Source organism: Pan troglodytes, chromosome 22 (assembly GCF_028858775.2).
Source record: "Pan troglodytes isolate AG18354 chromosome 22, NHGRI_mPanTro3-v2.0_pri, whole genome shotgun sequence".
Classification (NCBI taxonomy): domain Eukaryota; kingdom Metazoa; phylum Chordata; class Mammalia; order Primates; family Hominidae; genus Pan; species Pan troglodytes.
Window position 1 is genome coordinate 45,494,183 of NC_072420.2, and position 27,578 is coordinate 45,521,760.

The 27,578-nt window shown below is 51.8% G+C and overlaps 1 protein-coding gene across 2 annotated transcripts; it reads right to left on the bottom strand.

Moving 5' to 3' along the window:
* Positions 1 to 984: 984 nt before the first annotated feature.
* On the bottom strand, positions 985 to 27,578 carry PTTG1IP (PTTG1 interacting protein). Of its 2 annotated transcripts, XM_063803343.1 has the most exons (7): positions 25,765 to 27,578; positions 25,206 to 25,620; positions 16,199 to 16,251; positions 11,848 to 11,956; positions 6,697 to 6,868; positions 5,724 to 5,770; positions 985 to 3,016 (listed from the first exon to the last, which is right to left on the bottom strand). In XM_063803343.1, exons 2-7 carry the CDS (start codon positions 25,318 to 25,320, stop codon positions 2,970 to 2,972), a joined length of 543 nt encoding a protein of 180 aa, XP_063659413.1. In that variant the 5' UTR covers positions 25,321 to 25,620; positions 25,765 to 27,578; the 3' UTR covers positions 985 to 2,969.

Sequence of the window (27,578 nt, forward strand, 5' to 3'; positions counted from 1 at the left end):
TACTGCCTCAGCCTCCCGAGTAGCTGGGATTACAGGCGCCTGCCACCACGCCTGGCTAATTTTTTCTATTTTTAGTAGAGACAGGGTTTCACCATGTTGGTCAGGCTGGTCTTGAACTCCTGACCTCAGTGATCCACAAGCCTTGGCCTCCCAAAGTGCTGGGATTACAGGCATGAGCACTGTGCCCGGCCAGAAAATTTGCAACTTCTTAAAACGATTCTAAGCCTAATGTTTCTGACAAGGATGAGCCTCTCAAACGAGATACTGGGCACTAAGACCACACCATAGCAGTGCGTCTGGGGGCAGGAGTCGCGACCTCACGTCTCCCTATTCCAGATGCAAGTCTGCAGTTGCCACACATTCCTGAATGAGCCAGAAGCGGGTCGAGCACAGGGGGTTTCCGCTGCAGACGGGCTGGTGCTCGCAGCCACAAACGCTGGGCCCTGCTGGGCAGGTCCACGGGACAGACAGACGTACCAATACTCTGCTGCTCGGACTAAACCCTGTGTCCCAGGGGACTAAAGTGGCAGGAGCAACACAGAAGGGGGCCGGGGTGGGGGGGCACTCCCTAAAAACCTGGCACGTAAGACACCCAGGGAAGGACGCGAGGGGAGCAGGGAGCGCGGGAGCCTCATGCAGGTGTGCGTTTCACACGGGGGCCAAGGTCGCCCTTCCCGAGGTAGCCCTGCTTTCTCCCCGGGCCCTCGGCACCCAGTGCGAGTGGAGGGCATGCGGTGGGCAGGGCAGCTGTGGAGGGCAGAGACAGCCAAGACCTCCCCTACGAGGCAGGCCCGTGGGCACAGTTTTAGGACACAGCCTGTCCGTTCTGACAGCCACAGGCATTTAGTCTGGAGACTGCCCAGGCATCCCATGATGGGTCAGAGGCCCACTTTACCCAAAAAAGCCTACCTGCCTCCCAGCATTCCAAGCAGTCATGTCGACACCACTGAGATGGAACACAGAACACGCAGCATACTAAACAAATGCAGGCAGTAAACCGTTTTATTGGAAACTGGTTAAAAATTAAGGCACTCCAAGCTTTATGGTTTCCTTGAGGTTACAGTTTTGTGGCTGCTCTTAGTGTATTTCAGAAAAAAGCAGATGGACGAAGACCAACCTTACAGACGTGGGTTTCTACACTGAGCACAAGGGCTGACTACGCTGTATTTCACAACTGAGCCCTAGCGCCAGCTCAGCACCCTACGCTCAGGAAGCGGATTCTGCACGCACACTACTGCATTCATACAGAGTTCACTGAAGTCTATTACCAAGTGTCTTTTATGAATAAACAATACAAAGTCCAATTTTGATGGCTGCTATAAAATACTTAGGAATCTCTGCAATACTTTACTACAAATACAAATGCCCAAGAGGTCAGGGAAATCAGCCTGAAGAACTGGGTACAGGTTCTATTCTTTGTGGAAATTTCAGCCTAGGAATGTTACTCCCGGTACAGATGTACACAGTCAAAAAGGCTTATGGAGCTGTTTGACGAGTTCTTGAAGTGTTCTGGATCAGTGATCTGCCTGTGAACTTTAGTTCACGCTGAAGACAGTCTTCTCAGTTTTCATGACTGTGAAGTGTGAAAATGGAACGCATCCTTGATCTTAGGTGCTGCTGACCTACTTTCCCAAAGCAAAATGTTTTAAAATTCAAGGCAATCTGGAACGGGGACTATTTCCAAACTTCCTTAGGCAGCACTTTTCAGTGACTTCCCCACACGCTGCTTTCCCTGCCACAAAGCGCTTGGTCTGCTTACTAAAGCCACGTATCCTGATTTTACAGAAACGTGGGCAGGTCCAGCAGTGCCACTGGAGAGCTCCCAGAGAAGCCCACTCGGAAGGAAGTGCTCAGACCACCCTCGAGCCAGAGCGGCTGGAAGCTGGACTGGTCCCATGAGGCAGAAGGAGCACCGGCGCCTGCTGGGTGGCGTGGGGAGAGCCCTCAGCTGGCTCTGGACACACCTGCTTCCGGGGCACGCGGCCCAGAGCCGGGCCTGTGGACGGGCCTTTCTTTCTTCTTGGGGTGGACCCCGTCCCCACGATCCCTAAATGGCCACCCCCCAGACAGCCCAACAGGCAGGGAGAGGCCTGCAGGCACTGAGGATGCCAACAGGGCTGGAGAGAGCTGCAGCGTCCTGCCCCGTCCTCCCCACACCGCTGGCACACGAGCAGTCAACTGGTGCTGCTGAGGCAGGCCAAACACCACGTTTATAATTCAAGCTTCCAAGGGAAAAAGATTCTCATGTTCTAGCAGAGATACAAATTTTAAAAATTGTCCAAAAAACACCTGAATTTTTATATGAAAGTTTTCTGGTGAAATCTTGTAAGCAGGGAGGAAAATCCAATAATTTTTTTAAAAAAGGTTTAGCTATTCCCCAATGCTATTTAATACAATTGAGGTTAGGACGTTAAGTCCTTATCAGACTGTGTACTGGAGCCCCGTGTCATCAGCAAAAGCCGTGTGAGTCAACAGGTGTGAAGACTCAAGATGCGCACACAGACGCTGTCCGTGGTTTTATGGGGAATGATGAGGGCTGGTCAGTTCTCCTCACGACAAAAGTCAAACCGACTTCCCTGTGTTGCGTGTGAAGCTTGTTAGTGGACAGAGAGGAACGCAGGGTTCTGCCCTGGGAGAATGACAGCCACAGCGCTGGGTGCCGTCAGGCGGCTTCCTGTGCAGTTAGCGTTTTACAAACTGAGAAGAGTATAAAAAAGCCCAAACCCCAAAGATTTCTTATGTCAAGTGACTAAATCTAGAAACAGAGATGAACAGGGAATAGAAGGTCACCAGTCTGCAAGACGAGAGGACTGTCCTTCAGGGGCAGCTCTCTGGCCGCCTGTCCTGGAAGGCTGGCAGGTTCACTGGCCAAGGTCAGGAGACCGCGATGGCCACGTGGTCTCCCGGCTGGGCTGGGCTGCGGAGCGTGCACCTCACAGGAAGCGTCGGGACTGATGTGCTGGAGCGCTTTAGTTGTTTTCAAATCTAGCATACGGGTTTTCTTCTTTAAACAGGCCTGAAACAAAATAAACTTGAATCATAACTTCATTCATTCAACCAGAAACAAAATCTTAGAAAGCCATACAAACCAAGCTTTATAAGAAGATTTACTGAGGCTATATCAACAACGGGCGTTGTAAGCAGGCTCTCATACAGTGCTTAACCTTTTTTGAAGTCAAACCACTTTAAACTTTAAAACTGAAATAAAATTTACTAGAAACAAGAACTCTAACAGATCCTAAGAGATAAGCACTTATTTCCTGATGCTCGGCGAAGAAAAGAAATTTAAGGCAAGTACTTTCCACAGTGGTTGGCTAGTTCCACAGTGGATGGCTAGTATTAAACAAAATAACCTTATTTTGTGCTTATAGCTGCTCTTAAACCTTTGGAATTAAGGCTACAGAAAGAACTAAGATGACCATCAATCTAACTCTCGAGTACTCTGACAGAACTGGGATAAAATGTGTATTTAATAAGAGTAAACCTGTGGTACTTACCCAAAGACCAGGAGTTTTCCCTTCACACTGCAGAAACACACACACATACACACACTCTCTCTCCCTTTATTTTTTATTTTTTTTGAGACAGAGTTTTGCTCTTGTTGCCCAGGATAGAGTGCAATGGCGCAGTCTCGGCTCACTGCAATCTCCGCCTCCTGGGTTCAAGGAATTCTCCTGCCTCAGCCTCCAGGTAGCTAGGATTGCAGGCACCCACCACCATACTTGGCTAATTTTTGTATTTTTAGTAGAGACGGGGTTTCACCATGTTGGTCAGGCTGGTCTCGAACTCCCAACCTCAGGTGATCCACCCACCTCGGTCGGTCTCCCAAAGTGTTGGGATTACAGGCGTGAGCCACCGTGCCTGGCCTCTCTCTCCCTTTAAAAATCTGTGTTGTACACTAAAATTATCTGCAGCGATTATAACAAAGCTACTCACTGCATGTATTCTGGGGGCCGGGTGGAAGAGGAGGCGGGGAAGCAGAGGGATGGTAAGGAAGGGCCTAGCCATGTTTCTTTCTTGCTTGTCAAGGAGGGCCACAGGCATCAGGCTTTGGGAGATGAGGCTCAAAGTCGGTTTTGGGAAAGAGTCATCAGATACCAGCAAGGAGACTGGTTAAGGTCTTATTGAAAAACTCGCTCCTGAGTCTACTTCCGGTTTAGACGGAAAAACCAAAACCAAAAGAAGGGTTTTTGCGTGCGTGCTGGTATTTTATATAACTGCACCAGACACACACCGGGAAACGTAGGCAACAGAGACGGTGGGGCAAGGACAAGGCAGCAGTGAAGAGAACCCAGAGAGTCAGCGCCCAAGCACACGGCACTCAGGAGACTGATGGGCGGGAACACATAGGAAAAAGCCTCCATCAGCCACTGGGCATCTCGAGGCCAGCAGCCAAGGCAGCCTCACGCCCCCAAGCCGACACTTCCAGACTGGCAAGACTCACGTGGCCTCAGGTCACAGCACAGTCACATGGAGGTGACTTTCCAAGGAGGCCAGAACTGACAGGGAGGGGACGTCCCGGCCAGTGGGCAGAGCCACCCAGCGTTTACAGCCCAGGGCACCAGCAGCATGGGGGCCTCTGCAGCCCCCATGAGAGGGAACCCAACGCCAATCACCTGCACCTGACGGAGGCGCCGCTCACAGTGGCTGCTGGGCTTTGCCGTCCACCCCCCACCCGATGACCGAGAACCGCAGCGACGTCCTCATGCCCCCAGTGGGTGGGACCCTAAAATACCACAAATATATGATATTTCCTAGAACAAACGGAAGACTCAAAACACGTGCATTAGTCAGAAAAGGCTCTGAAATTTTCCAATTAGGTTTAGCCTTTAATACGCTGCTTCAAGGAAAGCACCGTGGGCGCAGGACGACAGATTCCTGAGGCCCACGGCTGCCATGAATCCAGGACCACGCGCCTCACACAGGCGAGGAGTCAGTTCCCACCGTGTCCATGACGCCACACAACCACAAACGCAGCACGGGAGACGCCCATGACACCACACAACCACAAACCCAGCGCGGGAGACACTAGACTCTTGGCGGACTTTAAAATCATACAGAATCAATAAAGCACGGCTGGGTGGTGGTGTTCAGTGTTAAGCAGTGAACATCACGTGGTTTGGGGGAGTATAGATAACGTAATGTGTATTTCCAATTCACTCCAACTAAATAAAAGGTTTACACTTGGCAAATACATTCATTCTGGCTCCTTCAAAGCTCCTCTCCAAAATCTCTCCAGACACAACCAAACAAGAACAGAACACCGAGGCTGGGCGAGAAGGAGCAGGGCCGGTGCTGGGGAGTGCTTGGAAGGAGCGCCTGCCACACTCAGAAGATGGCAACGAGCAACGCTCCCGAGGAGGAGAGGGCCGCCCTGAAACTCGCAGCACCTCGGCTACGCAGGCGCGCCCACAGGAAGCCAAACACGACGGCAGAACAGCTGCAGACTTCCAGCCCAGAAGCCTTGGGACTCGATAAGCAAACAGCTATCTGAGAAAACAGACTTCATGAAGACGACTGGCTGAGATAAAAATATTCTTAGGAGTGAGTTCACCACAGCACCGCTGGGGACAACCGCCAGCTGCTCCTCTCTGGAGAGACGTCCTTCTGTTCCGATGGGTGAACCCACAGCCCCATCTCAGGCCCCACTGGCACTAACGAGGACCGAGACAGCGTGCCATCGCCTCCCAACCAGACAAAAAGGAGGCGTGACCAGTCCTTACCATATTTTTTTCTGATTTCATCATGTCTTGTCTTCATCTCTGCTCTCCTAAAACACAGAGGAACATTATGAGCACCAAACGACAGCGCACGGTGGTGTAACTGCTAGACACGCCCTTCCGTGTCCCTCAGTGGGGGCGCCAGGTTTCTTCTGATGGCTTCCCTCCAGTTCCCAGAGTGAAACCAGGGTGAGGACAAGCTTGGTCGTCAGGCCACATACCCACCAGGACAGGCAAGGTGACGACGAACCCAGTCTTCAAAGGCTGTTCCAATGTATTACTCTACTCTTTTCAATAAAAGCAAAATTCAAATGCCCAATACTGTGATGTTTAAAAAGCTTTCTCCATACAAAGAAAATACAGTAAAAATCATACACCAGGTTCTGAAGATGGTGAGGAAAATGCGATTGTCAGCTTTTACTTAGTAGCATGTGACTTCAAGGTGACTACATGGAAAATCTGTCCCGCTTCCACCCTCGCCCGCCGCCAACCTGACAGTTGGCCCCTCAGGTCAGGTGTGGATTACACCACCTCCCCCTGGGGTTGCCCCAGAGCCCCAGCAAACACTCAGGAGAGTGCTGTGTCACCAGGGAAAGGGCGACAGGAGAGCTGACCCAGCCACAGTCAGACGCTGTCCCCTCTGAGCCTCAGCTTGCTCTTGGCAAATGCTGGGCCTGGATGAGCCGCCTTAGCAGCCGTCACACACCCGTGTCACCGCGCACAGACTCAGCCTTACTGCACCGATGGGAGGACACCGGGCGAGGAAGCCTATAGAAGCAAGGTTCGCAGCCACTGCTAGGTGCCCATCACAGTCTCTCGCTCTCTACCACGACCTAGAAGATCCCCTGGGCACTACACACATTCTTAATTTCTAAAAACTGAGGAAAACTCAGGACGTATCCATGTGAGTTCCATGGCCTTGCAGATCTGAATCCCCTCGAAGTAACCTTCCCAGCGGGCATCACCGCCACCTCACCGTTCCTCCTGCCGTATCCGCCTCTCCTCCCGCTCACGCATGGCCTTCTCCTCACTCCTGTCCGGCTTCCGGCTCCTCTTCCTCCTGCAGCAGCAGCAGCAGCAGATGACAATGCCCAGGAGGAGGGTTCCCCCGACCACCGACATGGTGATGATCAACGCCTCAAAGTTCACTGGAGATTCAAGCACCTGGAGTTAGGGCCGCCCCAGACACAGAACCCACCCAGCACAGCAGCCTTCCCTCGTCCCTGGGGAACAACCTCAACACACAGGAGCATAAGGAGGAAAGCCGCCTCGGCCAGGCTGCTGGCTCCTGGCGTGTGGAGAGCCTGTGGCCCTGCCTCCACCCCACAGGGTCCCGCCCTCTCCAAGTCTCCTTTCAGCCACACGTTCCTATCTGTGACTTAGAATTTATTAACAATTTATAATATTAACCATAATGAACTGAAGTGACAGGGTAGTCTGTCTCAGCTGAGTTTGAAAAGGCATTTCAAGCCTGAGAAAAGTTAACTAACCAAAATTCCAAGCTACATACTCAGACTCTCGTAAGACATTCTAAACTCACAGAAAGGGAGGTTAAGCCTGATGCAGCTTTGTTTTTTTATTTAAACCAAAGTCAAGAATATTACAATGATTTACAAGAGAAATAGACTCTCAGGGCACATACTGGCGGCCAGGTTTGAAAAGAATGACCGTGGAGGAGCGGACGAGACCACGGAACAAGACGGGATCATCTTCAAATCTGAGTATTTTCAGGACCTTGGGGCTGAAGAACGGCTGACTAATCAGTCCCAAACCCTGTTATGATTTCCTTAACCAGCCTTCAGACACACATGCACATTTAAAACAGATCTTACTATCCTTTTAAACTTCTTTTGAAGATCTATACATTAAAATCAGCCAAGATTTTTCCATTCAGTTCAAACCAGAGGCAATTAAAAAATACCCTAAAACTACTTTTGCAAATGTGTTTTCAATCATGCAGTTCAAACAGCCTCCTTGGCTGGACACAGTGGCTCACACCTATAATCCCAGCACTTTGGGAGGCCAAATCGGGAGGATTGCTTGAGCCCAGGAGTTCGACACCCGCCCGGCCAACAAAGTGAGACCCACCCCTGTCCATCTCTACAAAACTGTTTAACAAATTAACTGGGTGTGGTGCATGCACCTCTGGTCCCAGCGACACGGGAGGCTGAGGTGGGAGGATCGCTTGAGCTCGGGAGGTTGAGGCTGCAGTGAGCCGTGCCTGCACTACTGCACTCCAGCCCGGGCAACACGGCAAGACACCACCTCGAAAAAAAACAAAAAACACCCAGCCAGCCTCCTGAAGATGGCTTTATAAGCAAACTCCCCTGGGCAGTAGATTACCGCATGATTCACTGTTTTTAACTACAGTTAATAGCTGTGCCACCACCACAGGTGACACCGTCTGACCTCCAGGGGCTGAGAGTTGAACACTTGCTGCATGCCTGGGCCCTGGCAAGGAGGCCGACGGCCAGGCCTCTGGGGCTCCCGCAGCCTCACCCCTGCTGCCCCGGATGCTGAGATCCGCATTTCTTAGTTTATTAAAATAGTTTGAAAATCAGGAATAGGAGGTTACATCTGATCAAATGCCTTTTGAGCTTTTAATCCTGTGTTTTTTCCTCCTCTGACCTGTTCTGGAAGCGTAGAATTGCAAAAATTATAGTAAGAGGGAGAACTACAGAGGGGACCTTCATTGGCAGAAGATGTCATTTTCTGACTGGAGAACTCCAATGAGATCAACAAGATGGCTGGCCTTAAAACATATCTACCCCTCAGATAGCTTTTCTGATAAGCAGCTAAACTAGTTAAAAACAAACAGAAATCCTGTCACAATGGGAAACAAACTCTGGGATCCTTTTGCTGATTCTATAGGGTAAAACCCATGAACTTGAACTTGAACCAAAGGATGTGGGAGAGGCCTGAAAGAGAGGCATCTTTGCCTCTGGACAAATGGCCGACGCTGTAGACATTTCATTTTCCTTCAAGTAAGCATGTTTATCAGGTCATTACAATTAAAGCTCCAAAATAATTTTGGCTAGAACTGGATAAAATGGTTCTAAGGTTATGTGTAAGAATAAACAAGGACCTGTGGTGCAAGACCTAAAACTGGTATCATGTGCGCCGTGGCATCTGGTGAAATCAGGAGGGCCCTGAGGGCCCAGCCACAACTTCTCCCCACTCTGCTCCCGTGGACAAGGCTGGACAAGGTCCCAGCTCAGATAGCCTCTTCCTCCTCCTGGCAGGGCCAGGTACACTTTCTGTTTCTCCCGGAGGAGCAGGTGTCAGTTCCCTCTCAGCCTCAGAATTAACCAAACAAGCCCATCGCACCCCACCCTCCTGTCACGAAATGGCTGCCTCCCCGAGCCCTGTTCCCCTGCGGGACCCTGTGTGGCGTGTGGTGCCCCCTCCCCACTGTGACTGTGACTAGTCACCTGCTGCCGCTCTCAGGTACAGGGCTGGGTGTTGTGTGTCCATCCACTTCTGCAGCCTAGTGTGGGAATGTCATTTCACAAGAGAATTGTCAAAAACACCCACCACTGGTAAAGGCGCTCAGCACGATCGGCTAGTCACTGCAGAAATGCAGGTGAGAAGCACAAGACACCACTACACACCCACTAGATGGACTGAACTTAGGGTGACTGGTTACCCTAAACGTTGGGAAGGATGTGGAGCAACCAAGTCCCACATTGCCTGAGGGAGGCCAAACTGGTACAGCCACTCCAAAAACATTTGGCAGACGTACTAAGGCTAAACACAAACATGCTCCGTGACACAGCAACTCCACTCCTACACTCCTCCAGAAGTGAGCGCCTGTGCCGGCACCAACACAACACCGCTCACAGCAGCACCAGAAGGACCCAGACACAGCTGAACAGCAGCACCAGAAGGAACCAGGCGTCCCTGAGTGGCAGCATGGCTGAACAGCTGTAGAACACTGCATGAGACAGACAACTGGTGCAGGCAATTGACACGAATCTCGGGCACATGCTGAATAAAACATCCAATAAAGCACAGGATTTCCTCCACATAAAGGCGGGAACCAGTAACATTAATCTGTGGTGACGGGAAGTCCAGTCAGTGGCTCCCGTGGGGGTCCTGACAGGAACTGGGCCTTCTGAGAGTCCTGGAAGTCCTACCTACTTTGCTGTGAGTGGTGATAACCTGTATACGTATGCAAAAATGCACTGAATACCTGTACGCACACACGTGTGCATTATGTAGGCTATAAACCGCGGTCCATGTAGGCACACACGTGTGCATTATGTAGGCTATAAACTGCGGTCCATGCAGGCACACATGTGTGCATTATGTAGGCTATAAGCCGCGGTCCATGTACGCACACACGTGTGCATTATGTAGGCTATAAGCCGCGGTCCATGTAGGCACACACGTGTACATTATGTAGGCTATAAACCACGGTCCATGTAGGCACACACGTGTGCATTATGTAGGCTATAAAGTCCATGCAGACAGAGACTTCAGATGTGTGCACTTCATGAGAAGCTACGTGCCATTAAAAACACCTCCAGAACAGGTGCTCCAAAGGGCAAGGCTCCCTAGGTCCAGGAGCTGTCTCTTCAGAGTGGTCATTAAGAGAAGTTCCATGGAAGGGATGAGTTCACAAACACACATGCATCACACACAGTACACACATCACACATGAAGGTGCACACACAACACCACCACCCCCTGCCAGACATCCCACACTACAACCACCACCACCACACAAACTTTTGAATTCTCTAGGGCCTCAACACCAGCAACAAGTTGTTTCAGATGGAGGCTGATAGATTTTGAAATGGAAATCAATTAGAAGAGTGATAAGTAAGACGTAAGTTGCAGAAGGATCCAAGATGCAAATAAACAAAAAGAATCATCAAAACACCTTAAGAAAATATTGCTTCTTTACAAAGTTTAGGACCCTATGTATTACCCCAAAACCTGAAGCCTAAAAGATTAATAAATTCAACTACATAATAATGAGTTCTAGGTTACAAAACACACCACAAACTGATTTAAAAGGCAAACTACGGGGCTGGGCGCAGTGGCTCACGCCTGTAATCCCAGCACTTTGGGAGGCTGAGGTGGGCAGATCATGAGGTCAGGAGATCGAGACCATCCTGGCTAACACAGTGAAACCCCGTCTCTACTAAAAAATACAAGAAATTAGCTGCACGTGGTGGCAGGCACCTGTAGTCCCAGCTACTCAGGAGGCTGAGGCAGGAGAATGGTGTGAACCTGGGAGGCGGAGCTTGCAGTGAGCCAAGATAGTGCCATTGCACTCCAGCCCGTCTCAAAAATAAATAAATAAATAAATAAATAAATAAAGGCAAACTACAAAACAACTTGAATCTCACAAGAGCTGATTTCCTTAATTTAAAAACGCCTGCAAAATCAAATATACAAAGATACGCACACAAAAAAAGAGGGCTGTGTCTACGCAAGCAGGGATTCTTCAGCTGCGAAAACTGGAGATTCTAGGGGAATTCACAGGTGAGTTTCAGGGGTGACACATGAACAAAACATACTGAGCAGAGAAGTCAAACACGTTGCCTTCAAACTCACCCTTTCCCCCACACCTGCTGTAACGTGGTGAGACAGAGCTCAGTGCTGGGGCTGACCACCTTGCAGTAGGTCCGCCAGGTTCCCCAGGGAGCCCCAGGGCTGCTTTCCCGGTCAGCAGATCACCCCTGGCTTCCCAACCTCTCCCTGGGAGTCACAGAGCTATTGGCAGCACATTTTCTAGCAACTTCTGCTAACTGAGCACATAATACTATTTTCTTTTTTTTGAGACAGTCTCGGTCTGTCGCCAGGCTGGAGTGCAGTGGTACCATCTCGGCTCACTGCAAACTCCGCCTCCCGGGTTCAAGCAATTCTCCTGTCTCAGCCTCCCAAGTAGCTGGGATTACAAGTGCGTGCCACCACGCCCACCTAATTTTTGTATTTTTAATAGAGACGGGGCTTCACCATGTTAGCCAGGATGGTCTCAATCTCCTGACCTCTTGATCTACCCGCCTCCGCCTCCCAAAGTGCTGGGATTACAGACGTGAGCCACCGCGCCCGGCCCATACTACTATTTTCAAAGAAGCATCGATTTTGCAAGCAGCAAATGAAAACAATGACTTACCCCAACAAACTCCCCAGCGTGCAGAGCTCAATTTACAAAGGGAAGCCGGTGGCAAGACGCTTGTAACGGGGTAGTCCAGACAAGCCTTGTTAGCGTTGCACCAAAGACACTGAAAGAGACCAACATTAAGCAAGCGTTACAAACAACAGAAAAACCAAAGAACTGTCCAGGCTCTGCCCACAGCCCGCCAGTGCTGCCATCGCTCTGTGGATGGCTGTAAAGGCTCAGCCTCCCCCGCCACGCCTCGTCTCTGCCTTCACCCTCACTGCCCTTCGGTCCACACCCAGCACAGCGGCCAGCAGCCCTGTCAGCTCTCCACGGACTCATCCAAGGCCCGCGTCACTCAGGCCTCTTCCACAACTCACCCTGCTGAGGCCACGGGGCCTCTGTGTTGGCAGCCTCCTAAGTGCTGCCAACCCCACCTCCTGCTCTCAGCCTCAGCTCAGCCTGCCTGTTCTGCCTGGAGTACTCTCCCCACATCTGTGTGGCTCCCCACTGACTGGATGGGCCCTGCCTCAATCAACCGACTGGACACAACCACCCGTCTCCACCCGCTCCTCCTCACCTCCCGTGAGGTTTGCTTCCGTAGACCTCTCCTCCCCACATGCCGGGCACCTGTGCACTTCACTGGCTGAAGTCTCCCAAGAACACAGGACACAGCCTGGCCCATCACAGGCACTCACTGAGTTTGTGTTGAATAGACTTGGGTGAGCATGGTCACCATTTGTAGAAAGGACCATGCTTCCTACCTCTGACCTTCGCAAATGCACTAAGTCGCACAGCTTGAAAGATGATGCAACTACGGCTCAGCCTGCCCTAAACTGAGAGCTGGAGAGAACCTCATAGACGCTCTTGTCTGAGCCCCTCGAACGTCAGGTGTGAGGCCGCAGTGGTGTGGAGACAACACCATCACACCCGTGTGTGTGTGTGTAAGAGCCCAGAGCTGGGCCCAGCCCATGCCACAGCAGTACACAATGAGGCCCGAAAGCAGTCTGTGAGCCAGGCACTGAGCGTGACAGGGGACAGCCTAGAGTGCAGGCAGATGGCACAGGAAGGGGTGAAAGAACTGCTGTTCGGGTTGGGTGCAGTGGCTCACGCCTGTAATCCCAGCACTTTGGGAGGCCAGGAGGGCGGATAACCTGAGGTCAGAAGTTCGAGATCAGCCTGACCAACATGGAGAAACCCCATCTCTGTTAAAAATACAAAATAAGCCGGGCGTGGTGGCGCATGCCTGTAACCCCAGCTACTCCAGAGGCTGAGGCAGGAGAATCGCTTGAGCCCAGGAGGCGCAGGTTGCGGTGAGCCGAGATCGCACCATTGCACTCCAGCCTGGGCAACAAGAGCGAAACTCCGTCTCAAAAGGAAAAAAAAAAGAACTGCCGTTCGGCAGCACCTCATGCGCCAGCCCAAGTCCAGACCCAAGTCCAGACTGCCTGTTACTCCCAATCTCCACATTAACAGTGTTACTGACTTTTTAATAGGATAGAAAGTCACGGCGTTTTTGGCCCAGGTTAGGGCAAAAATCTATTACAAAAAAATATTAATTACAATGTCCCCTGGGCCTTCTTTCCCAGGGCTACTTATACAGTGACCACCTTAATGTCGTGTTTAAGTGGTTTCCAGCATAATGTAACAATTAACAGTTAAACCCTGTTTATTCTGGTCATTTGGGAGTATCTTCCATTTCAGGGGTTTTGCTTGCAATTAACGATTTTTGGCTCATCCTCCCTTTTCAAGTGGCTCAAGTTGTAAATGTCTGATTTTCCATTTTTCCATGACAGTGGTACCATGAGCCACAGGACTGCACTGGGAGGATACGGTGTTCTCTGGTGGTTGTGCTGCTTTTCTGATCGATGAAGTAATATGCACACAGCAAGCAGCTCAGGCAGCAGCACAGACACACAGCCCGCCACGGCCTCGGCAACACAGAGACACACAGCCCACCACGGCCTCAGCAGCAGACACACAGCCCACCACGGCCTCAGCAGCAGAGACATACAGCCCACCACGGCCTCAGCAGCAGAGACATACAGCCCACCACGGCCTCGGCAACACAGAGACACACAGCCCGCCACGGCCTCAGCAGCACAGACACACACAGCCCACCACGGCCTAAGCAGCAGAGACACACAGCCCACCATGGCCTCAGCAGCACAGAGACACACAGCCCACACGGCCTCAGCAGCAGAGAGACACACAGCCCGCCAAGGCCTCAGCAGCAGAGACACACAGCCCACCACGGCCTCAGCAGCACAGACACACACAGCCCACCACGGCCTCAGGAGCAGAGACACACAGCCCGCCACGGCCTCAGCAGCACAGAGACACACAGCCCACCACAGCCTCAGGAGCGTGGACACAGCCCACCACAGCCACTGTGCCAACAGGCAGGGTCCTCTTGAGACCTCCCAGGCACTGACACCTCTTTCCAGAAACCTCCTGTGTGCCCAAGAGCACACCCACACACGCCTGGAGCTAGCTGTAAGGCAAGCGGCCCTCTTCACCGCCCTGTCTGGGTTCAGAACTGGAGTCAGGCCTTCAGCCCTTCTGGACTGGCCCCATCCACAATGACCTGGGCAAGTCCCTCAGCTGCCTCATCCACGAGATGGCTGTCATCACCACACCCTGCCCAGGGTGGTGAGGGTTACACAGGGTACTATGGCAAAAACGCACTCTAGGCTACAAAGCCACATACAACAGTGAGCTATGTTTAAGGCTGAAATGACTTCCAATAGAAAAATCCAGACTAAAAAGAAGCACCATCTAGAAAATGCACCAGGACCAGGCGCATTAGAGCAAGTTCAACATCACCAATGTCAAGATCTGAAACCACAGAAACAGCATCTTTCAACTTTTAATCAGCAAATGCAAGTATCCACTTAAGTCCCACAAACTGACAAGGTGTGTCTCAAACCTATGCTACTGTCTCGTGGAGGAAGACCAGTTTTTTAAGAACATGGCTCATGCCTTAGAATAGAAATCATCGAATACATCTTTCCCAGCCTCCTCATATCATGAAACCTCATTGCCAGGGAAAGGAAGCCTCTGGCCCTGCAGTTTTCAAAACCTGGTAAACTCCTGACTGGAAGGGGCAAGGGATGGGCGAGATCAGGAATCCTAAGAAAAAGGCCCCACAGGATGCTGTTTTCTGCCTAACCACTTCCCTCTGCCATGGGCCTTCCCTCAGGTTTCCCGTGCTGATTTCACAGCGCTGCCAGCAGACTTGGGTGCTGCCGAACCAAGAGCTGCGCGGCAAGGCAAGCCCAAGAGGTGCCAGCCAGGCTGGCCCAGGCGCAGGCCACCACGCAGAGAAAACCAAAGGACCCTGTTCACACGTTTTTGTTTTTGTTTTTTAAAGACAGTTTTTTGCTCTTGTTGCCCAGGCTAGAGTGCAGTGGCACAATCTTGGCTCACTGCAACCTCCGACTTCCGGTTTCAAGAAATTCTCCTGCCTCAGCCTCCCAAGTAGCTGGGATTACAGGCACGCGCCACCACACCTAGCTAATTTTTTTGTATTTTTAGTAGAGACGGGGTTTCACCATGTTGGTCAGGCTGGTCTCCAACTGCTGACCTCGTGATCCACCCGCCTCGGCCTCCCAAAGTGCTGGGATTACAGGCGTGAGCCACTGCACCCAGCCCTGTTCACACGTCTTTAACAAGACCTGCACTGTGGTGCTGCTTCCCCACCACGGGTGCTCCTTCTCCCAGGTGGGCATCTGCATCAGACTCCATCGGGAAGGCACCCCGGGGAGTCTCGGGCCCCACCTCATGCCGTGGAGGCTTAGGGAACTTTGCTCCAGACCGCTACCCTCTTGTTGAAGGTCACACAGGTAGTTAAAAGACCTGGGGACAAAATCCAAACCTAAGCCCCAGGTCACGACCAGAGAGTGCTATGGACAGCCTGGCCCACCGGCCCAGAGGGCTGGTGCCTCTCTCTCCTTGCTGTGCCCCTTCCAATCCTGTGTGAGGAGCTCAGAAAGCAGTCTCTGCTGCAGCCCGACAGCCTGGGAAAACACGGGCTCACAACCTTAGGGTGTAGCTTTGCAGACAGCCCAATTTCTCGCTATGGGCCTCGTTAGGAAGGCTGGCCAGGCAGTGCTGGCCCCATCAGCATAGGAGTGAAATCATGGATACTGACCATGCTCAGACAGTAACTGCAGTTTTCATGAGAAGGTTTAATATACCTGAAATGGCTAAAATAACATTTGATAACGATTCCAAAAAACATCCCCCCAAATCCCAAACAACAGAGCCCTCCACACATCCCGGCGAATCCCTGGACCTAGAGAAAGCCCGTGTGCCTTTGGACGGTCTGGACGGCACTCTAGTCTCTAGTCCACGTGCTACTTACGGAGACGTTCTTCAGGCACTCTTCACAGGTTTTGTTTGTGTTCTGAGAACAAGCTGCAGGAAAGAGGCAAGAGACAAGTCAGTCACTGAGAATCAGGCAGTGTAAATATTAGTCCAGCAGGGCAGGGTGGGCACCGGTGAGGGGTGTGGCACCAAGAACCTCTGATGTGGAATTACCAAATGAAGGTCCTCTTCCTGAGCCCCTGCTGATAACAAGCCTTCTTCAAGACATGTGGAATGAGTGTTCAGGAATCCCGCTGCAGGCAGGGCACAAAGAGTATAAACACATGGCTCCTATCCACAAGGGCTCTTCTGGGAGAGAAGAGTGCCAACACAGAAGGCTGTGTTTCAGATCTCTCTGTGAGAGGAGGTGTGCCCTGTGGCTGTGTAATCACTAACCACGAACCTGCTGGGACCTTCTACTCATCAGCAGGCACTCTTTTGGGAACCCAAGAGCCTCCATCCGAGGCCACATCAACGCCAGCGACACTGCCACGCAGCACACTTCTGTCTTCGGACTCACCTACAGATCTCACATGACAAAGCAAGGTCTTAGTCCCCTGGTAGCCTCACCCCAGACTGGGCTATGCTCCCTGTACCAACCTGTACCAAGGGAGAGGCCCGGCACACCAGCCTGCTCCAACCACGCAGAACACCCTGAGACTCTGCCCACTACTCAAAGCGCTGCTACTAAGGAAGGGGTCAAACTCCATGCAGCCAACAGCTCTGGAACTCAAGCCAATCAGAAGCAAGAGCGACTGCATGAGTAACTTCCAACACGCAACCAAGCTGACTGCCTACTCCCCCAATCCCGTAACACACACACACACACACACACACACACACACAGCCTACTCCCCCAATCCCGTCACACACACACACACACACACACACAGACTGCCTACTCCAATCCCGTAACACACACACACACACACACACACAGACTGCCTACTCCCCCAATCCCATAACACACACACACACACACACACACACACTGCCTACTCCCCCAATCCCATCACACACACACACACAGACTGCCTTTTCCCCCATCCCGTAACACACACAGACTGCCTACTCCAATCCCATAACACACACACACACAGACTGCCTACTCCCCCAATCCCATAACACACACACAGACTGCCTACTCCCCCAATCCCATAACACACACACACACACACACACACAGCCTACTCCCCCAATCCCATAACACACACACACACAGACTGCCTACTCCCCCAATCCCATAACACACACACACACACAGACTGCCTACTCCCCCAATCCCATAAAACACACACACACAGAGTGCCTACTCCCCCAATCCCATAACACACACACACACACACACGCAGACTGCCTACTCCAATCCCATAACACACACACACACACACACACACACAGAGACTGCCTACTCCCCCAATCCCATAGCGCGCACACACACACACACACACAGACTGCCTACTCCCCCAATCCCGTAACACACACACACACACACACAGACTGCCTACTCCCCCAATCCCGTAACACACACACACACACACAGACTGCCTACTCCAATCCCATAACACACACACACACACACAGACTGCCTACTCCCCCAATCCCGTAACACACACACACACACACACACAGACTGCCTACTCCCCCAATCCCATAACACACACACACAGACTGCTTACTCCCCCAATCCCATAACACACACACAGACTGCCTACTCCCCCAATCTCGTAACACACACACACACACACACACACACAAAGACTGCCTACTCCAATCCCATAACACACACACACACAGACTGCCTACTCCAATCCCATAACACACACACACACACAGACTGCCTACTCCAATCCCATAACACACACACACACACACACAGCCTACTCCAATCCCATAACACACACACACACACACAGACTGCCTACTCCCCCAATCCCATAACACACACACACACACGCACACACAGACTGCCTACTCCCCCAATCCCATAACACACACACACACACAGACTGCCTACTCCCCCAATCCCATAACACACACACACACACACAGACTGCCTACTCCCCCAATCCCATAACACACACACACACACACACGCAGACTGCCTACTCCCCCAATCCCATAACACACACACACACACACAGACTGCCTACTCCAATCCCATCACACACACACACACACACACAGACTGCCTACTCCAATCCCATAACACACACACACACACAGACTGCCTACTCCAATCCCACAATACACACACACACAAACACAGTGCACGCTGAAAAGAGCTCTGTGCTCATCACCAGTCAGCAGACAAATGCAAACTAAAACTCCAAATGAGAGATGACTACACACCTACCAGAATGGCTAAAATTAAAGAGAATGACAATACCAAATGTTGGCAAGGATGTACAGCAACAGAACTCTCACACAGTGTTGGTGGAAGTGTAAATGGCTCGACCATTTGCAAAGAAGGTCTGGCAGCTGCTCCTAAACATGCGACCACCTATGACTCAGCAATTCCACTCTCAGTATTTCATCCAGGAGAGAGGGCGCCTGCATCCACAGATGGACCCGCGCAGGAACGCTCTGTGACAGCCCCAAGCTGAACACAGCCCAGATGTCACTCTGTAGGAGGGTGGACAGACAGACTGGAACACTCACACGATACCAGCAGGGCATCAAGAATAGCAAACATGCGGCTCTCGTATGAAGGGATCTTCTGGAAAAGGCATTCCAAACACAAAAGGCTGTTTTACGTGTCTCTCCTTTGGAGGTGAGCTAGGCGGCTGTGCCATCACTAACACTGTTCAGCGATAAAAAGAAACGAACTGCTCTGTGTAAAACATGGATGAGTCTGAAGCACATCATGTGAGCGAAAGACGCCTTCCACAAAAGACCCTACCGTGTAATTTCGTGGCTATGCCGCTCTAGAAAAGGTGAGACTCACCTATGGAGGGAGGGGGGCAATGGCTGCCTGGGGGGCGGCCATGCGTGGGGGAGGCTGAATCTTCCAGATCGAGGGTCTGTCTCGGTCGCGGCTATGTGGGTGTAACTCACTGAACAGCACAATTAAGTTTCCCACATATTCCCGTATGAAAAATGTATCTCAAAAGAAAAAACAAGACAACTGCTGAACTCTGGTCCCTGACAGGCATGGTGAAGGCAGGAGAGCACGCTCATGTCTGTGACTGACGCTCACGTCTGTGACTGACATTCACGCAGGCGTGGAAGGCTGTGGGGGACACCTGGACAAATGCAACACAGCAAAGCATGGCGACACGGCTGAAGTGGCGGGTATACAAGCGCGCACCACAAAATCCTTCAGCTTTGCTGTCCATGTGAAGAGCTTCATGATGAAATGGAGGGAAAAGAGCTTTAGCTTTAACTTACAATTTCACTCATTACGTTTACCAAAAGGGACAAATAATACATCGAGTACATTGTTGTGATCCTTCTATTTAACAGTGTAGTTCTACACTCCACTTTTCTAAATAAATCTCCACTTTATTTGAAATGAAAGCACATTTTGTCACATATTCTATAGCAATTATCACTAAGTAGTACTTTTCTCAGAGTCTCTAGCGATGTGCTATTCGGTTTATGGAGAAGTTTCTTTTAAGCCACTTTAGATACTTGAAACAACAGGCTGTATTCAGCCCCAGGGAGGCAAAGAAAATTGACAACCAGTGAAAAGCCTTAATTTCTTAAATCACTGCTGAGAGACAGGGTTACAGGAAACTTTGATAAGAACAGCACTGCTGACGTTCCCAAGTCCCCAGCGACTTGGCACTGCGGGAGGAAGGAGCAACTGTGGGCTGATGGTGGGCAAAGACCCCCGTGGTGTTGCAATGTGATGGGCACCATGATGAACTCTTGGTTTTAAAATTCAACTCCTAGCTCTGTCTGCTGAAAGGGCCTAGAAAGGACAACACCCAGCAGCAGAGGTGTATTCTTGGTGCCCAGGTCGTGGTTTCTACATGCTGTTCCCCATCAGCCGGAAGCAGGGCTCCTCGGAGAAATGGCTGATTCCAGAAGTGGGGCAGGAAGTGAACAGATGAGCCACAGACAGTGTGCAGTGCCCGAGAGTGGCACAGACATGAACGAATGGCAAGAGGACCCAGAAGCCAGCCTGGAGGGAGTCTTTCTGGCCATATCTGGGCCAAGTGAACATCAAAATAAATGATAACAGTCATGAACTCTAACCCCTAGAAGCCACACTGACATGAAATAAAGAGAAGGCTGAGTGGCAAATGCTGAAGAAATGATGAGTTGAGAAGCCTCCATTTTACAATCATCACAGCCAACACTAATGCAGGCAAGAATTCCCCAAAGATGCCAAGTCCACTGGGTCTGCCCCCGAAGATGCCAAGTCCACTGGGTCTGCCCCCGAAGATGCCAAGACCACTGAGTCTGCCTGTGGACTGACAAGATAGTCTCAAAGCACCTCCCCACAGGTGAGTCATTACTCATGGAGAGGAGGTGGCACTTCCAAGAGATCAGTTATCTCCACCATAACCCAGAACAACATGATGATGGGACAAAGTGACAGCATGTGCCTCCCACGGAGGACACTGAGAGGACAGAATCACTGCGCCGTGCTCCTGCCAAAGCGCGCCTGAATCGAATCAAAGCGAACACCCGGTAAGACCCACTGAGGGTCCTTCTACAAATTGGCTTTCTGAAGACAAAGAGGAACTATTCTAGATCAATGGAGATTAAAGAGGCACAACAATTAAATGCAACTTGTGATCCTGGATTTCAGGGGGTAGGGAAACAGGACATTGTTGGGGTAACTGGTTAAATTTGTATATGGATTGTAAGTTAAATCAGGTATTCAATGTTACATGTCCAGATTTTGATAATTATATAAATTTCAGTTATGAAGAAGAACAGCCTCCTTCTTAGGAGATAGACTCTGAAGAATGTAAAGATAAAGGGTCACAATAGTAACTTACTCTCAAATGGTTTGGTCAAAATAACAACAGGCAACACAATTGTGATTGTCAATTTACAATACATTTTTAAAATATAAGTAGAGATAGAGTCTTGCTATGTCACCCAGGCTGGTCTTGAACTCCTGGCCTCCAGCAATCCTCCCACCTCGGCCTCCAAAAGTGCTGGGATTACAGGTGTGAGCAACTGTGCCCAGCTGAATCAATTTTTAAAAATAAATAAAACACAAACAATTGTATTATAAATTTAAAAAATAAGGAGATCTAGAGAGAGAGTGCTAAGGCAAACAGAGCCAATGTTGAGAACGGAAGGGCATCCAGGACTTCACTGCACTATTCCTTCAACTTTCTGCGCCTCTGAGGTCTTTCTAAATACAATCTGGGCAAGGAGACAGGGTATGCCCAACACACCCACTCGAGTCCTTCCTGAAAAGTCATCCATGAGGAAGGGTGCGTGTGCTTCCTCTCCTCAGCCCAACAGTGGCTACAAGTGACAGGGGATTTTCATTTTTAAAGCTTCTTTCTGATAACCAGGTCTTGTGTGAACTAAAAGAACTGAGCTCCAAAACACACAGCGTCAACTCCATCTACCCTCAGACGTCTGCATTACCGGTCAGTCTGAGTCAGCGCAGAGGCACGACAGGAAGAGGGAGAGAAAAACCGCCCAACATTCCTCCTGCTCCCAGCAGGCCAAGAACAGAGCGGGCTTTCAGTAAGGGGGAAAACACCAATGTTTACAGTCCTCCTGAAAATAACGTCAAAGATGAAAAAAGGTCATTCTATTCTATCCTTTGAAAACACATCATCTTGCATAGTAAGAAAAGAAAGGCCAGGTGCAGTGGCTCACGCCTGTAATCCCAAAACTTTGGGAGGCCGAGGTGGGCAGATCACCTGAGGTCAGGAGTTCCAGACCGGCCTGGCCAACACGGAGAAACCCCATTTCTACTAAAAATACGAAAATTAGCCGGGTGTGATAGCACACGCCTGTAATCCCTGAGGCAGGAGAATCACTTGAACCTGGGAGGCGGAGGTTGCAGTGACCTGACATCACGCCACTGCACTCCAGCCTGGGCAACAGGGCAAGACTCCATCTCAAAAAAAAAAAAAAAAAAAAAAAAAAAAGGCATGAATCATTTGTTACTGCTTCAAAGACAAGCAGTGTTTATTTCTCTAAGAGATCACTATCTCTTATCTCATCACAAGATACAGAAAAACCATGTGCTAGAAAACCAGAGATAAAAACTGCCCTTGTGTTGCTTAAGTCTAACACTGAATGTGACTGCCCTGACTTCTGGGTCCTATGACTGCAAGGCTTCAACTTAGACTCCATTTATCAATTTTTAAAGACCTTTCAGTCTCATTTGTTTCCGAAATTAAAGGAAAAAACAACAACAACAAATAACGTTTTCTTCTGTCAGGATACACCAACCCTCCATGACCCATTTGAGTGCTTTCCTGAAGTTTCAGGTGAGTCAATAAACACACTAAGCACAAAGGAACACACCAGCAAGTGTACGTATTTCCTTGTCATGCTCCTGTCACACCGCAGGCCACAGGCTGCAGTCTCCATGCTCATCAGCAGAACGAGCAGCCAAAGGGGCATGGTGCCCACTCTGCACTGTGACAGAGGCATGGAGAACAACTACATTGTCAATTCCAGGTGAGAAAAGAGGGCAGATATGGAGACAAAAAAATGTTCTTGGAAACTCCACTATTTCAAAAGAAAGAGTTGAAGACTAGGAGTATATATCAACACTGTGAACCCTATGTACACTGTAGCACTCTGTACAGTTAGAAAGCCACGCTTCTCAGGGTGACAGGGGCAGAACTCCACATCAGAAGTCCCCACTGTAAGGAGCAGCTGAGTGGGACCCACCACCTCGGGGACCTGCACTGGCCACCACTGCGCCAGCCCTCACACAGCAGTCTGAGCTCCTTTTTGGGGTCATATTTCCTCCAGATGAAGCTCTTGGATTGAGTCTGACCCCATACACAAATAAAGTGGGGTCCAAAAGCCCTATCCAGGTTTAACTTCAAGAATCTTGCTCTAAAGATCTTCAATACACCATGGGTTCTTAATGTCTCTCCTCCATCAAAACACATAAAAAGATGCTTAAAAGTGTTGGATTTGGATTGGTATAATGTATTCTTTAAATTCACACAGTGTCCTTGTAAAGGAGACAAAACGTTTTAAACATCAGTACTGCGGTCACATTCCTGTAACCATGACAAGCAGTAAAAATCTCACACCAAGCAAGTACTCTGTGGGAAGAGGGGAGTTCTCCAGGCTATAAATAGCCCCTCTCTCCAAGGACAAGGGGCACGCAGACACCAAAGGCGCCTGGGCAGTGAATGCCAACATGACACGGCACCATTCTTCCTATTCCAAGCGGTCCCCAGTGAGAGAAACAACAGTCCACCCACCAGGACTTGGTGATTACCATAAGTGGAAGCAAGCAAGTGCAGCCTCCAAGCGCAGACACACCGAATGGCTTTTCCGGATTAATTCCCACACTGTCCACTCCACTTGTCCACACCCATCTCTGCACCCTTCAGCAGTGCAGAGCAGGAGGAACCACAGTCAAACAAAACCTCATGGTTGTTTTCCTGACACTCCCGCTTTCACAATGCAAGCAAACACACCCCCGAGCCACTGATACAGTTTTCAGTGAATCACACACTCTGCCTGCAGACGCCCATTCTGTTTGTGGAAACGTATTCACTGCACATTTGCGCTTAGAACTCAATCTGGGCCAAAAGTTCCCAGTACAGTACCACTGGCCTCCTTGACTAACAAACTTCAAGGCAGCTGCATTGCTAACGTCACAAACCCTAAGTACACTTGGAGGCAGGTAAGAAGAAACACAAATAATCCTGCATCGGAATAAACATTCCATACGGTCACAAAAAGAAAAGGTGCTCTACTATATTAAGCAGACCCTGACAGAGCCTGGGCTAACAAGAGCTGAGAAAAGTATTAGCCCCTCAAGCTGGGCCCAGGTCAACCCTAATTGTAAGGGTCAGGAAACTGAAGTTAAGGTGGCACTATTCCCCACCACTAGTGGTCACCTGGAAACTCCACACACGGAAGCCAGCATGACATTCTGAAACAGGTCCAACCATGACACTCTCCAGCTTAGAACCTGCTGGATGTTCCCGCAGCCCACCAGGCCCTGCAGGCCCAGCCCCACAGGAAGCCACCCTCTATAAACACTCCCGGTTTCTGGAACTCTGAGTCTCCTGTCACGCACTTTCCTCCCCCAGCCCCCGCGCCCTCTCTGCTTCTTTCTTGGTCAGCCTCCCGGGGACTCAGCTCCTCTTGGATAGGAGCTCTGGCTGTCGGTCACCACTGTGGCCGCAGGGCCTGGCGCAGACGGGATAAACGATGAAGAATGCCACCTGCGCGTCTGGACAGCGTAGAACCGCAATCAGCTGGCTTCAAAATCAGATGCTACAGCCTGGTTTTGGGGACGCCTTCCTTTCTAAGGCATAAGATAAGTGCGAGCGTTCGCTGCTGTGCGTGGAACTGCGGCCGGGAGGGAGTGGCGGCGTGAACGCCGGCGGCTGTAGAGACACACCGGCCGCGGCCCCCATCACCCTGCAGGGGCCTGCGGCCGCCATCCCGGCCTGCCCCCGACCAGCTGTGCGACCTCGAACACGTCGTGAGCCGGCTTCCCGGCTCGGGATCGAACCCGAGGAGTGCTGTTTGGGGTCGCAGTGAGGCTAAGGGAGGCCGCAGGTGCCAAGCGTCCCGCCTGCCGGGCGAGGACCAACCCGCGGCCACGCGCGAGGAGCGGCCGCAGCGACTGGACAAAACAAAGACAAAGACAAAGACGGCTCTTCCCCTGCCCGCGCCCCAGCCGCGACGGCAGCTCCCGCGGCCGCCAAACGGGCGTGACCCTCGAGGAGCCTCCGTCGGGGCGCTGCCTGCGACCGTGGGCCCAGGCCGCCCGCCGAGCCCAGCGCCCTGGCCGAAACCCCGACCCCGACCCCGACCAGGACTCACCAGCCGCCCCGCCCCCTTCGCGGCCCCGCGCGCCCCGGCGCCCTCACCAGCTCCGGGAGGCTCCTGCGCGGCGGCCACCGGGATGAGCAGCAGGAGCAGCGCGGCGCCACCGAGGCGCAACCTCCAGTACGGCGTCGGCCCGCGGGCCACTCCGGGCGCCATGGTCGGCCGGTCGCTCTATCAGTCAGTGGAGCGTTACGACTCCGACTCTAGCACAAGCGGTCTCCGCCCGGAACAGCCGCGGCGCCGGAAGTGGACCTGCGAGGCGGGGCCATGCGAGTGCGCAGCCTCAAAAAGCAGCTCGCCCCGCTCCCTCGCCATCCGCCCCGCCCCCTCGCCAACGGGCTCGCCTCCCGGCGGGGCTGAGGTTCAGTGCGCCTGCGCGATAGAGGAAAGGAGCCTGGTAGCGAGGAGAGCGGCTGAGGCTCAGTGCGCCTGCGCGGCGCGGATGGGCGAGGCGAGGCGTGACCGAGGGGCGAGGCGTGACCGAGGGGCGAGGCGTGACCGAGGGGCGAGGCGTGACCGAGGGGCGAGGCGTGACCGAGGGGCGAGGCGTGACCGAGGGGCGAGGCGTGACCGAGGGGCGAGGCGTGACCGAGGGGCGAGGCGTGACCGAGGGGCGAGGCGTGACCGAGGGGCTCGCCGCGGCTCCTGCGCCTGCGCGGCGGGGAACGGCGACCGGCTGAGGAGACTAGGGGAGCGCGGTGCTTTCGGTAGCGGAGGTCACGGCGGCCTCCATCCTAAAGGGCTGCGGGCGTCCCGGACGGCGGCCCCAAGCGCTGCTCACGCTGCTCTTAAGTGAGCCCTGGACGAGGCGCGGTGGGCCCTCATAGTCCGCGCCGGCGCCCTCGCTCCACACCGCGGCGTCCGGCCCTGGGCTCCCGCCGATGTCCGCGTGGGACTTTTAGGGGATTTGTTTATTTTTGTACGTTAACCACACTAGAAACGGCCCCAGAATGGGCTGAAACGTGTGCTGCTGAAGCTGCCACCTAAACTCCCGAGAGAAGCGCCGTTTCTCCTCCCCGGCTTCTCGCCGACGCCCTCGCTGCGGCCTTCCGGGCCCCTCGGTTGATAAAAGGACTAAATAGTGACGGACATTTTTAAGGCTACTTAAGAAATGGCAAAAATACATTTAGAGGTGTGAACCCGAACACACTGCGCGCTTTAAGCCCCGCGAGAGCCGGGGCCGCCCGCTTCCGTGCGCCCGTAGTTCCTTTCTCGGGGCCGGGATTCGCCGGTGCCGGGGACAGAAACCTCCTGCCTTCTTAGTTCATGACCCTTGTAGATGAACTTCCCGTTTTCTGCACTGCTGAGACCAGAAGACGGGAAACCGTGACTGCCGCACCCTTCCCTGAAGCAGGCACTGCCCGTCGTCCATCAAACGCTAGGACTGCGCCCACCTCGTAGGAAGGACGCCGCGGTCCTGCTAAAAGCCTCCGCCTCTGCCTGCCCGAGGGCACCCTTCCCCTCCCCGCTTCCGAGGGCGGACTCCATTCCTCTGGAGCTGGTGTTTCCGGGTGGGCCAGCCTCCAACTGCCTTTGAATAACACCCCCTTACATTAGATTCTGACCCTGTGGTGATTTTAGGTTGGGATTTGGGCGCCTGCAGATGGCCCCGAAGCCAGCCTCTTGTGATCCGAGCCACTTCTCTGGCACTCGGAGCGCTGGCACCCGCGGAGCGGCCTTGGTTCACCCGACCGCCTGGGAACCTGGCCGGGGTCTCTGGCAGCCTCCCAGGGCTGAGGTTCAGACTCTGTTCCGCCTACCCAGGTCCACACCTGATAGCGCTGGAGTTGAGGCTTGGTTTTAAGGCAAGAGTTCCGTTTGTTATTTCTCCAAAGAGTCAGCTGTTTGCAGGTGTGTGGTTACACTATCCTTCGAGGTTAAGGTTTTGTTCGTCTTACTTGCTAAAGTTTGCAACCTTTTTTCTCCTTCAAATTTGGAGAAGGGGAAAGCAGTTTCTCTTTGAAAAGAAGCGAATCGTGGCTTAAGCAAAATTTGTAATCCTTAAAACTGGCCAGGCTCTGGAGCTGAGTTCAACTGACATGTCTAAACTTTCTTCTTGAGTAACCAGATTTTCCCTTACAGTCTTTTGAAACTTAAGAGAACTCATAGGCAATCGTCCATCCAAAACAAGTCTTTCTCCTTCAGGAAGGACCCATCTTTGGAAAACTCCAGCTGGTTTCCTGTGCAGTGCTTATGGCGCCACCTCTCGTCATATTTAGAAAAATGGTCTCACATAACTTGAGAAAAAACATTTCAGTGACCAAAGCCGGGTACCATTGGAACACCAAGCTAATTTACTTGTTTGCTCAATTGGAAAACGCTGGCTCTAGGATAAAACAGAATCTTTGGGAGAGTTATTTTTTATGGTATTTGGAAGCATCCAAAAGAAGTTCTAATAAAGGTATTTATGAGAG

What these genes read in the sequence shown, in the direction of transcription:
- PTTG1IP (XM_063803343.1), bottom strand. Translation starts at nt 25,320, where the DNA reads ATGGCGCCCGGAGTGGCCCGCGGGCCGACGCCGTACTGGAGGTTGCGC. An exon ending in ACGCTGGGGAGTTTGTTGGG is followed by an intron (nt 6,869 to 11,847) that starts GTAAGTCATTGT and finishes TTGAATCTCCAG; the next exon opens with TGAACTTTGAGGCGTTGATC. An exon ending in TGAAATCAGAAAAAAATATG is followed by an intron (nt 3,017 to 5,723) that starts GTAAGGACTGGT and finishes ATTTTGTTTCAG; the next exon opens with GCCTGTTTAAAGAAGAAAAC.